At 42.6% G+C, this 15,387-nt stretch overlaps 1 protein-coding gene across 4 annotated transcripts in view; it reads left to right on the forward strand.

The window, feature by feature from the left end:
* The window catches only part of Fam222b (family with sequence similarity 222 member B), a 46,437-nt gene that overhangs the window by 22,111 nt on the left and 8,939 nt on the right, over positions 1–15,387 (forward strand). For 3 of the 4 annotated variants that reach the window (XM_048365572.1, XM_048365573.1, XM_048365574.1), the window contains one exon: positions 11,711–11,826. In XM_048365572.1, the coding sequence (XP_048221529.1) occupies positions 11,745–11,826 (82 nt within the window). In that variant the 5' untranslated portion in view covers positions 11,711–11,744. Of the gene's footprint in view, positions 1–8,232; positions 8,724–11,710; positions 11,827–15,387 lie in introns of those variants that run through there. The other variant, XM_048365570.1, reaches the window with a different exon arrangement.

The following is a 15,387-nucleotide window of genomic DNA, read 5'->3' on the forward strand; positions in this document are numbered from 1 at the left end:
CATGCATAAAGCCCTGGGTTCAATTCCTCAGTACCACATACACAGAAAAAGCCAGAAGTGGCACTGAGGCTCAAGTGGTAGAGTGAGCCTTGAGCACAGAGAGGCTCAGGATTAGAGCCCAAGCCCAGGGCGAACCAATTAAATAAATACATAAAGCAGGGTGCAGGTGGCTAATGCCTGTAAATCTAGCTGCTGCGGAGGCTGAGATCTGAGGATCATGGTTTAAAGCCAGCCTGGGGTGAAAAGTGCCTGTGTGTCAACAATTATTAAAGCTTTATAAAGTTGTTAGGCCTTACTATTTAAAAAAAAAAGATTTCTCTTTTCTTGACTAATTTGTATAATCAGTATTTTGCATAGTGCAATGGTTGGGGTTCCCTAAAGAATTTTTCCCAGGAGACAAAAAGCTATGTATAGAACTGTTCATAGGCATATCTACATTGTTCTCCAGATACCATCTAAGTGGCTTGGAAATACTCAGATTTTGTCCTCCAAGAACACAATTACATGAAGCCATGACTTCTTGTAATTTTTTAGACTGAGTAGACAGTGAGTGCTACTGAAGTAAAAGTAACTGATTTAATTTTCTTTAATAATCTGTTTCTATTCATCCTCTGTCACAGCTTAAGAAGTGTTAAAGAAAATGGCCCCCTGTGTTTTCTCTAAAGGGAGACTCCAGCCTAATCCCTCATTCACACCAGAAGTATAAAATGATCCCCTTGAGAAGGTGAAGGAAAACATTGGACCCTTGGTATTACTTAATTCTCAATAATCAGCTTGAATGTTGTAAGGTTTGGAATTGGGAAAAGCTTACTCAAGGTAAGAAAATATTAGGAGCAAAAAAGGGAATGCTGATCTCAAAATGAGATTGGTTTAGAGACAATGGGTGCATTCATATGGAAATGTGGCTAATAGTGTTTAGCTTTTCAGCTTTGTCAGTCAGGTGTCAGAAACAATATTTTGTGTGTGCTTAAGCATAAACTTCTCCCACTGGGCTTGATACTTAGAAGATGAATCTTTTGAGAAAGTTGTTTGCTGTGAGTCTGAATTATGAGGGTAGAGGACTTGATAGAATCTGTTTACTACTCAGGACATGAAATTGATTGTTGGTGAGTTACTGAACTCTTAGTAAAGAATTTGTTAGTCAGATTGTATTTAGGTCTCAATGATGTGCTTTTCTGTATTTGGTGAGAGCCAGAAGTATGTTCTTTGTTTGATGTACATGCATGTATTCAGTGGCTCAAAATATCCAACCTGCCCACCTGTAATACTATCTCTTAGGAGACTGAGGACTGGGATTTTTTAGGCCAGCTTGGACTACAAAGAGAGATCTTGCACAAAAAAAATAGATAAATAATTAGAATGATGTATGGATTTCACTTCTATTAAGGTAATTTAGCTTTTAACCTGGCAAGCATTGTCGTTGACTTCTATTCTGGATCAAGTGGTGGGTGAGATTGCTCTCTAGTATTAATATTCCACTGTGTTTGATTATCTTTGGTTTTGTAACTATTGCAGCAATGAGCTAGCATATTTTGGAAACAGGCCAGTGATAACATTGCCTTTGGGCCTGAATGGATGGAAAAATAGGACAGAATAAACAATTGAGAGCATAAATAATGAATCTTCCAACTGAGCCCTAAGAGAGTAAGGGAGATTATCCTCAAAAGCTGTTCAATCTGGCAGTGAAAGGGGAAGAGCCCACAGAATTAATTACCCACACTGTGTTTGACACTGCATGTATTATGGAATTGTTAGAACCATTCAAAACAGAATTATCTTTCTGATAGAAACTTTGAACCCATTCTCACCCCCACAGACTCTCAGATTGTTTGCTTTTGAGAATGCTAGCTTTTGCTTCTTTCCCCAAACCTTGTTCTATATGTTATACTTTGAACACTGGAGTCTTTTGTTTGGCCAGATCTTAGATTTTTTTGCTTAGTGAGTGATTTTGTTATCTATAAATTTATATGGTAGAAGAAAAAAATCTGAGCCTTATTTCAAGGGATCTATTGGTATCTTGAATATAGTTTATAGTTTAGGGTATAATTATATAATGTCTCAAAAAAAGGTTAAGGCCTGGGGATATGGCCTAGTGGCAAGAGTGCTTGCCTCGCCTCGTATACATGAGGCCCTGGGTTTTATTCCCCAGCACCACATATACAGAAAATGGCCAGAAGTGGCACTGTGGCTCAAGTGGCAGAGTGCTAGCCTTGAGCAAAAAGAAGCCAGGGACAGTGCTCAGGCCCTGAGTCCAAGCCCCAGGACTGGCCAGAAAGAAAAAAAAAAAAAAGGTTAAGACAAGTTTCTTAAGTCAAGAATCATTTTCTATATTAAGATAAATACTTTTGCTTTTAGATTAGTTTTTGTCCAGTGAATTAAATAAGTTTGCAAGTATGCCCTAAGTGTTCTTACCATTTCTCTGAGATAGGGAAAACTAATACCATATGAATGTCCACATAACTTAGTGATTTGGCTTAGATCTCTTAGTGAGCCAGCGACACCCAGGGAAATTTTTATTGTATTTATTTGTTTGTGTGTTTGTGTGTGCATGCATGTGTGTGTGTGAGAGAGAGAGAATTAGTATAAGATTTGAACTCTTGGTCTTGCACTTACTAAATAGGCACTCTACTATTTGAGCCACTCAACCAGTTCCTTTTAACAGTGATTATTTTCTTGATAGAGTCTATTTATACTCTGGCCAGCCTGGAGTGTAATCCTTCTACTTGGGTTTCCCATTGTTTCTGGGATGACAGATGCCCCATTGCACCCATTGGTTGAGATAAAATATTTTTTGGCCTATCTAGCCTTGGAAACCAGGACTTTCCATCTCCTTTTCCCAAGTAGCTATGATTACAAGCTTGAGTCCTCATTTCCTTTCCTTTTTTACTTCCCCTCCTTTCGTTTCTTCCTTCTTTCATTGGCAAGATCATGCTGTATTACCCTGACTACTCTTGACCTCTCAATCCTCCAGCCTTAGCCTTCTGAGTAGTTAGGATTCAGGACAATACTGTTGTGCCTGGCTCCTTCTCTGGATTTCTAATATTCTTATCTCTTTTCTTTTTTTTGGCCAGTCCTGGGCTTTGGACTCAGGGCCTGAGCACTGTCCCTGGCTTGTTTTTGCTCAAGGCTAGCACTCTGCCACTTGAGCAACAGCGCCACTTCTGGCCATTTTCTGTATATGTGGTGCTGGGGAATTGAACCTAGGACCTCCTGTATACGAGGCGAGTACTCTTGCCACTAGGCCATATCCCCAGCCCTCTTATCTCTTTTCTAAAGGAACTTTTAGAGCCCCTATATAAAGTTATTTGAGGGTTGAGGATGTAGCTCAGTGGTACAACATGTGCTTAGGGGTCTGGATCCAATCCCCAGTACTACAAAAAACAAACAAATTGGGACTGGGAATGTGGCTTAGTGGTAGAATGCTTGTCTAGCATGCATGAAGCCCTGGGTTCCATTCCTCAGCACCATATAAACAGAAAAGGCTGGAAGTGGTGCTGTGGCTCAAGTGGCAGAATGCTAGCCTTAAGCAAAAAGAAGCCCAGGGACAGTGGTCAGGCTGTGAGTTGAAGCCCCAGGACCAGCAACACACACACACACACACACACACACACACACACACACACACACACACAAAACACACACAAACAAATAAATAAATACAATAAAAATTTCCCTGGGTGTCGCTGGCTCACACCTGTAATCCTATGTACTCAAGAGGCTGAGATCTGAGGACCATGGTTTGACGCCAACCCAGCTGAGGCAGAAAAAAAGTCCCCATGAGATTCTTCAGTTAACCACTCAAAAACAAAGTGGGAGCTGAGAATATGGCTTAGTGGTAGAGTGCTTACTTAGCACGTATGAAGCCTTGGGTTCAAGATTCCTCAGTACCACATCAATAGAAAAAGCCAGAAGTGGTACTGTGTCAGAGTACTAGCCTTGAGCAAAAGAATCTCAGGGACAGTGCCCCCACAGCCTGAGTTCAAGACCCAGGACTGGCCAAAAAATTTTCCCAGCTGGGCACCAGTGGCTCACGCCTGTAATCCTAGCTTACTCAGGAGTCTGAGATCTGAGAATAGCTAGCTGCCCAAAGCCTGCCCAAGCAGGAAAGTCCTTGACATTTCTTATCTCCAGTTAACCACCAGAAATCTGGATGTGGAGCTGTGGCTCAAAGTGGTAGATGCCTTGAGCAAAAAAGCTCGCAGAGAGTGCCCAGGCCCTGAGTTCAAGCCCCATGATGGACAAAAAAGAAAAGAATCTCACAGTCTTTTCTGTCTAGGTTGACTTTGAACCTCATGATCCTCAGATCTAGAGCTATGATTTATAAAGTTGCTCTTGGGGCAGGGAATATGGCTTAGTGGTAGAGTGCTCGACTTGCATGCATGAAGCCCTGAGTTTGATTCCTCAGCACCACATAAACAGAAAAAGCCAGAAGTGGCGCTGTGGCTCAAGTGGTTAGCGTGCTAGCCTTGAGCAAAAGGAAGCCAGGGACAGTGCTTTGAGTCCAAGCCCCAGGACTGGCAAAAATACATACATACATACATACATACATACATACATACATACATACATACATACATAATAAAATATAAAGTTGATCTTGCTGGGTTGCCTTGTCTTTTTTTTTTTTTTTTTTTTTTTTTTTGTCAATCATGGGGCTGGAACTCAAGGCCTAGGTTCTGTCTCTGAACTCCTTTGCTCAAGGCTATTGCTCTACCACTTGAGCCACATGTCCACATGCCACAGGTCCACATCTGGCTTTTTGGTGGCTAATTGGAGATGAGTGGCTTGGGTTTGTTTGCCCCAGCTGACTTTGAATTACAATCCTCAGATCTTGGGCTCCTAAAGAGCTAGTATTACATGCATGAACCACCTGCATTTGGTGAGAGAGTTATATTTTACTGACTAGAAAACATTAAACTTTAGCCAGGTACCAGTGGCTCACATTTAGAATCCTAGCAACTCAGGAGGCTGAGATCTGAGGATTACGGTTCGAAGCCAGCCCAGGCAGAAAAGTCTGTGAAACTTACCTCCAATTAATCACCAGAAAACCAAAAATGGTACTGTGGCTTAAGTAGCAGAGTGCTAGCCATGAGTACAAAGAGGCTCAATGTTCACAATAAAATTGGGTGATGGGGGGAAAAAAGACTCTGGAACATTGCCAAGGCCCTTATTAGTTCAAGCTGCAGGACCAACAAAAATTAATTAAAAAAATCAAACTTTCCAAAATAGCTTTTTTACTTTTAGTCCCTCTTTTAAAATGTTTTAAAATTATCTTTAAGTAGTTGTACAAAAGTGTTACAGTTCAACACATCAATCTTGAGTACAATGCATTTTAACTTTTTATCTTGAAAGTACACCAAATGGATATATAATACAGTCTAGCTGCATCTTAGTAACAGTTTCATTTGCATTAATTCTTAGCCATTTCTTGCCAGATAGAGCCCAGACCACCTAAGGAAAACAAAATAAGTAGAGGTAGCATTTTGTATCTGTTTTTTTCTTTTTACCCTCTTCAGTAGGATACTAGTCTTCTGCCCAATTTGCAGACCAATTTTCACCTTTTGTAGTATAGAGTGACTTCCTGAGAGCTACAGTACCCTGAGAAGTCTTAAATCATTAGGGCTGTGGACACACTTTGAAAGAGGAAGCGTTTGATGTTACATTCCAGGGGAAAGGTGCTTGAGCAGAAGTAGAGCTAAATAAGTCAGGCTATAGGAATCTCCCAAGTCCAAAGCCCATTTAGAAGTGATTTAGTTTTTGCTATTGAAGTAGATCAATAATGCTATTTTTCCTGTCTGAAACTTAGGTTACCTAAGATTCTCTTAAAGACAAATGCAGCAGTGGTACTCAGTGGTACTCACTAGACACTCTAGATACACTAGACATATTGAAAATGAGCTATACAACTTATGTGTAGGGATGGGAGAGAAAAACTGGGAGAGAGCAATGGAAAGGGTGGCATTGTCCAAAAAGAAATATATTCATATGCTGTACTCCAGTGGCTCATGCCTGTAATCCTACCTACTCAGGAGGCTGAGATCTAAGGATCACAGTTTGAAGCTCACCCAGGCAGGAAAGTCTGTGAGACTCTTATCTCCGCCAGAAAACCAGAAGTGGCACTTGTGGAAGAATGCTAGCCTTGAGTGTAGCTCAGGGACAGCACCTAGGCCCTGAGTTCAAGCCCCATGACCAACAGAAAAAAGCAAAAGAAAAAAGAAATGTAATCATTACCTGACTTATGTAACCGTAAACCGTATATCACCTTTATAATAACAATTTTTAAAAAATTACGAAGAAAAAAAAAAGAATCATTAGTATAATAGTACTTCTAGCCTTGTATCTATCTACCTATCTACCTACCTACCTACCTATTAGTGCCAATCCTGGGGTTTGAACACAGGTCCTGGCACTTTCCCTGAACTTCTTTTTGTTCAGGACTAGTACTCTTCCACTTGAGCCACAACTCCACTTCCAGCTTTTTAGTGGTTAGTGGGAGATAAAGAGTCTGTTTCCTGCCTGGGCTGGTTTTAAATTGCTATTCTTGGATTTCAGCCTCCTGAGTAGGATTACAGGTGTACTAGTTAGTACATGTTAGTGGCACAGGGTACCTACAGTATTAGAGCATGGAGATATAAGTTTACAGTGCCTTACTCAGGGTGTCCAGTTCTCAGCAGTCTTCAGCCTTACTGGGCATGGTTATTGTTGAAATTCATCTTTATCTGAGGAAGCACAAGTTAATGATTTTTCTCCTGGCCCAGCATTCTGGGCATTGGTTGGAATTGCTGACTGATTTGCAGTGGGAAAACTCAGAGTAATTTTGTGTTTGTCTACAACTTATCAGCAGTTTCATTTGCTATCAGATAGAAGTAGCAGAAGGAATGGGCTGTTTGCCAGTTTCGGCTTCCCTGTGATTAGGGCATTAGTTCAATTATGTCCAATTAACTTTTATTGCAGATAGTGGTGATAATTACTTGCAAGTCAGTTTTTGGCTGCAGTTACCCAAGGCTGAAGTATGAACTTGATGGATTTTATTAACCACTGTGACATATTGCACTCACTCCATTGCAGTTATTTCTTTTTCCAAACCTCTTTTATACATGAGGTCAAAGATTGTAAAAATCCATCTCACATATTGCCCTTCTTTTGAAAAGCTGTGTAGGATCACATTTTAATAGAATCTATTAGGAACAACCATAACAGCTTTTTATATTCCAAGATTATACCCTTGAGTTCATTGCTGCTTACAAGAGACTAAGATAGAAAAATGCCATTCAGGGGCTGGGAATATGGCCTAGTGGCAAGAGTGCTTGCCTCCTACACATGAAGCTCTTGGTTCAATTCCCCAGCACCACATATATGGAAAACGGCCAGAAGGGGCGCTGTGGCTCAGGTGGCAGAGTGCTAGCCTTGAGCTGGAAGAAGCCAGGGATGGTGCTCAGGCCCTGAGTCCAAGGCCCAGGACTGGCCAAAAAAAAGAAAAATGCCATTCATAGCACCACCTATTAGTTGTTGTAACATTATGCCAATCTGATCTTCTGGTTGTGTTTTATTTAGGTTTTTATTTTTTAAGACAGCAACCCCCCCCCCCCATCATTGAAGCTGTCCTTGAATCTGCTATGTAGTATAGGCTGGCCTCGAACTCATAATCCTCCTACTTCTGCATCCTGAGTGCTGGGATTACAAGTATCTTAAGAGCCATGTGCCGGTGGCTCATACCTCTAATTCTGTCTACTCAGGAGGCTTACATCTAAGGGTCTTAGTTTAAAGCCAGCCTGGGCAGAAAAATGTGAGACTATTACCTCCAGTTAACCATCAAAAAGTGGAAAAGTAGAAGTGTGGCTCAAGTGGTAGAGTGTCAGCTTTGAGCAAAAAAGCTAAGCAAGAATGTGAGGCCCTGAGTTAAAACCCTAGTACTACCACAAAACAGATGTGCCACCACCAGCATCCAACTGTACTTGAAATTCTCTAAATGCAGGGCTGGGAATAAGGCCTAGTGGCAAGAGTGCTTGCCTCGTATACATGAAGCCCTGGGTTCGATTCCTCAGCTGCACATATATAGAAAATGGCCAGAAGTGGCGCTGTGGCTCAAGTGACAGAGTGCTAGTCTTGAGCAAAAAAAAGAAGCCAGGGACAGTGCTGAGGCCCTGAGTTCAAGGCCCAGGACTGGCAAAAAAACAAAAACTGGGCTCGCTTTGACCATGAACTTCAGATCTCAGCCTCCTGAGTAGCTCGGATTACAGGTGTAAGCCACCAGCATTCAGCTTCCATTGTAGACCATATGACAGTCTGTCATTAACAAAATGTTCTACTACCCAGCACTGGATTTGTTAACTCCTTTTCTTTCCTGGATTATGCCCTGAGCTAATATTAGGGTATTAAATAGAGACCAGCATTTATAAGGGAACAGATTCTATGCACAACCTTGAGCATTAGCCTTTATTTCTTGATGCACTGTATTGGGCACACTGTGTTCATTCTGTTGTCCAGAGACCTGAAAAGATTCAGTCTGTGCCAAAACTCCAAAGCAGCTCTATTTTTACTGAGGCATTCATTCTTCTGTTCTTTTCCTGAAGGTACTATCTTAGATACAGTATAAGTAGCTTCTTTTACAAAGTATCTTTTCAGCTATCTATCCTTCAAGCTCGAGCTCCAAGATATTCATTACGTTAAGGTAGTTTCACATACCTGAGAAAGCCCTCAAAAGGAAATAAAGAGGTTTTGTGGTCTTTAACATTTGAGTTTTTCCTTCACTCCTTTGTTGTGATCTAAAGTATTAATATGCAACCTTGATTTGTAGGTTTTGCAGTATTAGGAAGTTCATAAATTTTACTATATTCTACTTATTTGAAAAGCTCATTTCTGCTGCTAAAGGAGCTTGCATTGTTGCAGGACTTCTTTGCAACAGCAGGGGTTTATGTTCTAGCAGTGTGTGTCTTACTGGGTGAACATCACTGGTTAAATTCATCTGTCAAAAGAGATGCTGGGGGGGCTGAGGATATGGCCTAGTGGCAAGAGTGCTTGCCTCATATACATGAGGCCGTGGGTTCAATTCCCCAGCACCACATATACAGAAAACGGCCAGAAGTGGCGCTGTGGCTCAAGTGGCAGAGTGCTAGCCTTGAGCAAAAAGAAGCCAGGGACAGTGCTCAGGCCCTGCGTCCAAGCCCCAGGACTGCCAAAAAAAAAAAAAAAAGAGAGATGCTGGGGGCTGGAAATGTGGCTTAGTGGTAGAGTGCTTGCCTAGCATGCATGAACCCCTGGGTTAGATTCCTCAGCACCACTTAAGCAGAAAAAGCCAGAAGTGGTGCTGTGGCTCAAGTGATAGAGTGCTAGCCTTGAGCAAAAAGAAGCCAGGGACAGTGCTCAGGTCCTGAGTCCAAGCCCCAGGACTGGCAAAAAAAAAAAAGCCAGTTTGTTTGGTCAGTTATGGGGCTTGAACTCCAGACCTGGGCACTGTTCCTGAACTCTTCAGCTCAGGACTAGCACTCTACCACTTGAGCCACAGCGCCACATCCAGTTTTCTGGTGATTAACTGGAGATAAGTCTCCCAGACTTTTCTGCCCAGTGATCCTCAGATCTCAGCTTCCTGAATAGGTAGGATTACAGGCATGAGCTACCTGCACCCAGCAAAAGAGCTGCTGTTTGTTATCCTTTGTTTTTGAGTCCAAGAAGTGTGTGTGTGTGTGTATGTGTATATATGTGTATATGTGCATGCATGCAAGTCCTTGGGCTTAAACTCAGGGTCTGGGCACTGTCCCCTACCCCCACCCAAGACTAGTGCTCTACAACTTGAGTCTGTAGCTCCACTTCTGGGTTTCAGGTGGTTAATTAGAGATGAGAGAGTCTCAAGGACTTTCTTGTCCTGACTGGCTTGAACTTCCATCTCTCCAACTTCCCCAGTATCTAGGATTACAGGTAGGAAGTACCAGTGCCCAATTAAGAGTCCAGGAAGTCTAAATAGGCAGTGACAAAGATGAATTCCTTTAATTTCTTAAAATGTACAAATAGGGAAATGGTTTGTTGTAAGAAAGGTGAGGTGGCAAAGGCCTGTGATTCCAGCACTTGGAGGGATTAATAGTTACACATCTGCCTGGGCTACATAGTATGAATTTGTCTCAAAATGGCGGGGGGGGGGTGGGGTGGGAGGTAATTTTACCTTCTAGAATGCTTTGCACCTCTTCCATTTATTTATTTATTTACTTACTTTATTTATTTATGGCCAGTCCTGGGGCTTGGACTCAGGGCCTGAGCACTGTCCCTGGCTTCTTTTTTTGCTCAAGGCTAGCACTCTGCCATTTGAGCCACAGTGCCACTTCTGGCCGTTTTCTGTATATGTGGTGCTGGGGAATTGAACCCAGGGCTTCATGTATACGAGGCAAGCACTCTTGCCACTAGGCCATATCCCCAGCCCCTGCACCTCTTCCTTTTAAAACACAAGTTCAGGGGCTGGGAATTTGGCGTAGTGGTAGAGTGCTTGCTTAGCGTGCATGAAGCCCTGGGTTTGATTCCTCATAAACAGAAAAAGCCAGAAGTGGCTCTGTGGCTCAAGTGGTAGAGTGCTAATCTTTAGTAAAAGAAGCTTAGGGACAGTGCCCAGGCCCTGAGTTCAAGCGCCAGGACTGGCACACACAAAAAGAAAGGAAGGAAGGAAGGAAGGAAGGAAGGAAGGAAGGAAGGAAGGAAGGAAGGAAGGAAGGAAGGAAGGAAGGAAGGAAGGAAGGAAAGAAAACAAGTTCATAGGTATGGGACATGATAAGAAGGGGTGAGTCTGATCAAGGTACTTTGTGTGAGTATATGGACATGTCAAATGAGACTAGGTTTTTTCAGTGACTTATTCCTATAATCCTAGGTACTCAGGACAGTAGGATCTGAGGATCACAGTTTGAAGCCAGCTAGGACAGACAAATCCATGTCCAATTAACCAGCAGAAAAGTTGGAATTATAGATCAAGTGATAGAGCTTTAGGAATGAGTGAGAAAACTCAGCCAGACCTTTAGCCCCTGTGAAGTCTTAGCACTAGTGCATGCACACGTGTGTGTACACACACACACATTTCATGAGCCAGGTTTGGGTATATATGCCTGTAATTCCAAAAGACTGAACTATGAGGTTAAGGCCTCATAGTCTGTCTGTGGCAGTGGCTTAAGGGAGGTGTGAGTTCACATTGCTTGATCACAAGTCAGTGCACCATTGCAATTCATATACTAAAGTGCCTCTAGAAATGTCATACTTCCTGGCCTTCAACCAGAATTACAAATGGACTGATCTAGGTCCTACAAAAGCTAGTGTTCTCTAGGTTTGCTCAAGCTTTACAAATGTGCCTGTATTTTTCAGTAATGTATTTAAATAGTTATTTACCAGTTCTTATTTCTCCCACCCATACAACTATGCTGACTGGAATATCATTTTAGCTATAGTAATAGTTTTTTTAAAAGTCTTGTTATATATATTCCAGGTTGCTCTAAAACTTGCTGTGTAGCCCAGTCCGACCTTGAATTCATGATCCTCCTGTTTTAGCTTCCCAAGTGCTGGGATTACAGGTATACACTACCATACCTGGGAACATGTAGATATATTATCAACCAGAATGCTGCTAGTTAAATTGCTATTCAGTTTAAATGTGGACCAATTTGCTCATACCTAATGTCCCTAATGTCTTCCTTGAATGAGTTGCCTTATGCTTTATGACCTTTGTTTTTGTTCTTTACAGTGTGAACTCCATGTTGTGTTGATGCTGGTGTGCCATGCTAGCCTGTCTACCAGGGCCAGGTGACCTGTCCTTTCAGCTTCTTTCTCACACGCAGATGAACACTGGACTTCAGAAATGTAAGTCATCTAGATTCCCAAAGATGGATATATGATTCTTTGGCTTGTGCCTACATGTAGGCTATCCCAGAGGCACATCTGGGAACAGTAATCCTGAATTTTGCTACCTTCGAGGTATTTGAAGCACATAGAAAGAGACAGCAGGAAAGCAGCTACAAAGGCCCAACTTGTCAGCAGTGTGAGGTACTTTTGTGATCAGAGAAGCCCTTTAATACTCCAATTCCATAATGTATATGATCTTCACTTTAATTGTTGCTGGTAGCTTTCTGTTAAGCAATAGAACTACTTTATAGGAGATACACACACACACACGCACGCGCACGCATAAACATGCATGCATGCATGCGCGCACACACACACACACACTTTGAAAGATGCTTCAGTATAGCTGGGTACTGGTGACTCATGCCTATAATCCTAGCTACTTGGTTTCAAGCTGGCCCATACAGAAAAGTCAGTGAGACTTTTATCTCCAATTAACCACCAAAAAATGGTAAGTAGAGCTGTGGCTTACATGGTAGAGCACCAGCCTTAAGTGAGAGTTAAGGGACAGTATCCAGACCCTGAGTTGAAGCCCCAGTACCAGCACAAAAAGAAAAAAAAGAGAAGGCACTACAATTTGAGGAACTGAATGAAAACTTGTATTCCAGCTTACTTTGTCTCTAAAACAAACTATACCACTGTGTTGTTTTGAACTCTATGTTCTACCATGGAAATAATTCCCTTTGGTGTTACTCTGTCTTTTGAGCCAGTTGACTTCAGTTCACAGAAAGTAAAGGAGCTTTTGCCCTCAGAAGGGGTGGGAACTAGCTCTCTTAGGCTCTTTGGGCATTCGCCTGCCAGTGTGTATTTCCCACAAGATTGAGCCTATAAGAACTGTGTTAGATTCCTATCTTAATGGGCTAGAATTGGAACATTACAGTTCACATTTTCTCAGATTGCTGCATTCTATCCCCATACTACATGATATGCAAGGAAAATATTCTGTTCTTGGCTCATTACTACATATTTTGTATCTTTATAAAAACAGCCCTGAATTTGGAAGAGGCTATCCTTTCAGAGCAAAAGGGGAAATCTGTGAGGCAGTGAGATTTTCCTTTAGTCAGACAGAGTACTTCAACACCTTGAGTCCTTCATGACAGGCATTAGCAAACTTTTTCTGAAAATACCAGATAATAGATATTTTTAGCTTTGTAAGTGCACATTGCCTTTCTTTGGTGGGGGGGCCACTCCTGGGGCTTGAACTCGGGGCCTGAGCACTTTCCCTGGCTTCTTTTTGCTCACGGCTAGCACTCTACCACTTGAGCTACAGCACCACATCGGGCCTTTTCTATTTATGTGGTGCTGAAGAATCAAGCCCAGGGTTCATGCATGCTAGATAAGCACTCTACTGGTAAGCCACATTCCCAGCCCCACACTGCCTCTATTGCATCTATTCAACTCTAGGACAAAGGGAACCAACATGTAAACAAATAAATGTAATGTTCCAGTAAAATTTCTTACAAAATCACACAGCAAAGCCAGGAACTGGTGGCTCATGCTTGTAATCCTAACTACTTAGGAGGCTGAGATCTGAGGATTGTAGTTCAAAGCCAGTCAGAGCAGGAAAGGCTATGATACTCCAATTGGCCACCAAAAAGCTGGACGTGGAGCAGTGACCCAAGTGGTAGAGCACTAGCCTTGAGCAAAAATGCTCAAGGACAGCACCCAGGCCCTAAGTTCAAGTCCCAGGACCAGGAAAACACACGTAGGCACACATGCATGCGTGCATGCATGCACTCACGCACAGCAGCTGAAGTTGGCACAACTCTTCCTCTGAGATCATCAACCATTAAAAATGATCAGGGGGGATGGGCTGGGGATATAGCCTAGTGGCAAGAGTGCCTGCCTCGGATACACAAGACCCTAGGTTCGATTCCCCAGCACCACATATACAGAAAACGGCCAGAAGCGGCGCTGTGGCTCAAGTGGCAGAGTGCTAGCCTTGAGCGGGAAGAAGCCAGGGACAGTGCTCAGGCCCTGAGTCCAAGGCCCAGGACTGGCCAAAAAAAAAAAAAAAAAAAAAATGATCAGGGGCTGGGAATGTGGCCTAGTGGTAGAGTGCTTCCCTAACATGCATGAAGCCCTGGGTTCGATTCTTCAGCACACATAAGCAGAAAAAGCTGAAAGTGGCGCTGTGGCTCAAGTGGTAGAGTGCTAGCCTTGAGCAAAAGAAGCCAGGGACAGTGCTCAGGCCCTGAGTTCAAGCCCCAGACTGGACAACAACAACAACAAAAATCTAGCCTCAGACCAAGGGGTGTGGCTCACAGTACAAGGTCTTGAGTTCAGACTCTAGTACTGTAGCAGAAAAAGGAGGACAAAGCTATCTAGCTTCTTAGCTAAGCATGGTGGTCCATACTTATAATCCCAGCTACTTGGGAGGCAGGAAGGGGCAGGAGGATTGCAAGTTTGAGACCAACATGGGCAAAGTTAGCAAGGTCCTATCTCAAAAACAAAGTAATCCTACCTACTCAGGAGGCTGAGATCTGAGGATCACAATTCAGAGTTAGCCAGTCAGAAAAATCTGAGAGGTTCATCTAAGTTAGGCAGCAAAAAAAGCTGCACTTCTAGGCAAGGCTCAAGTGGTCAAGTGCCAGCAGTGAGTCAAAAAGCAGAGAGGGGAGATTTTGAGTTCAAGTCTGGCACAAAAACAAATAAAACTGGATAGGAGTGTGGCTTAGTAGTACAGTTTTTGCCCCTATTCATTAGTACCTGAGTTTAGTCCCCAGTACCACAAATTAAAAAAAAAATGTATAAATGCTTGATTTCTTTTTTTTTTTCTTTTTCTTTTTTTTTGGCCAGTGCTGGGGCTTGGACTCAGTCAAGGCCTGAGCACTGTCCCTGGCTTCTTTTTGCTCAAGGCTAGCACTCTGCCGCTTGAGCCACAGCGCCACTTCTGGCTTTTTCTACATATGTAGTGCTGAGGAATCGAACCCACAGTTTCATATATGAGAGGCAAGCACTGTTGCCACTAGGCCATATTCCCAGACCCTGATTTCATTTTCTTGAGGGAGCAGAAAACCCATAACCTAGCTTGTCCTGGACTTGGACTTGTCTGAGGAATCTAAATCTGAACAAGCCTGCAGTGACCATCTACCTTCTCTAGCTGCCTTACTGACACAGTAAGCAAGCTCTGTCTGCTGTGCCACACATTCTCATCTCAGCCTACCCCACTCACCTATACTCTCCCACATACACCAATATTCAGCACACTACACCATGTCTAGTATATTCAGCATACTACATTGTATCTAGTTTTTGCTTCTACAAAGAAAACTAGAAAGGACTGTATACTTGGAAATAATACAATAACACAACAAGGAGAGAAGCTTGGTGTTTTACTTCTTTATTCTTTTAACAATCTGACACCTTCCTCCTGGGATGTGATATAAAAGGAAGAGCCATCTGACATGCATGGTGGTTTACACCCGCAATCCCAGCACTCAGGAAGCCTAGGCTGGGGGAACATAAGTAACAGACCAGCCACAAAATCCAGATCACCTTGGCTTTGGGTAGGTTCTG

Source organism: Perognathus longimembris, chromosome 17 (assembly GCF_023159225.1).
Source record: "Perognathus longimembris pacificus isolate PPM17 chromosome 17, ASM2315922v1, whole genome shotgun sequence".
Lineage (NCBI taxonomy): Eukaryota > Metazoa > Chordata > Mammalia > Rodentia > Heteromyidae > Perognathus > Perognathus longimembris.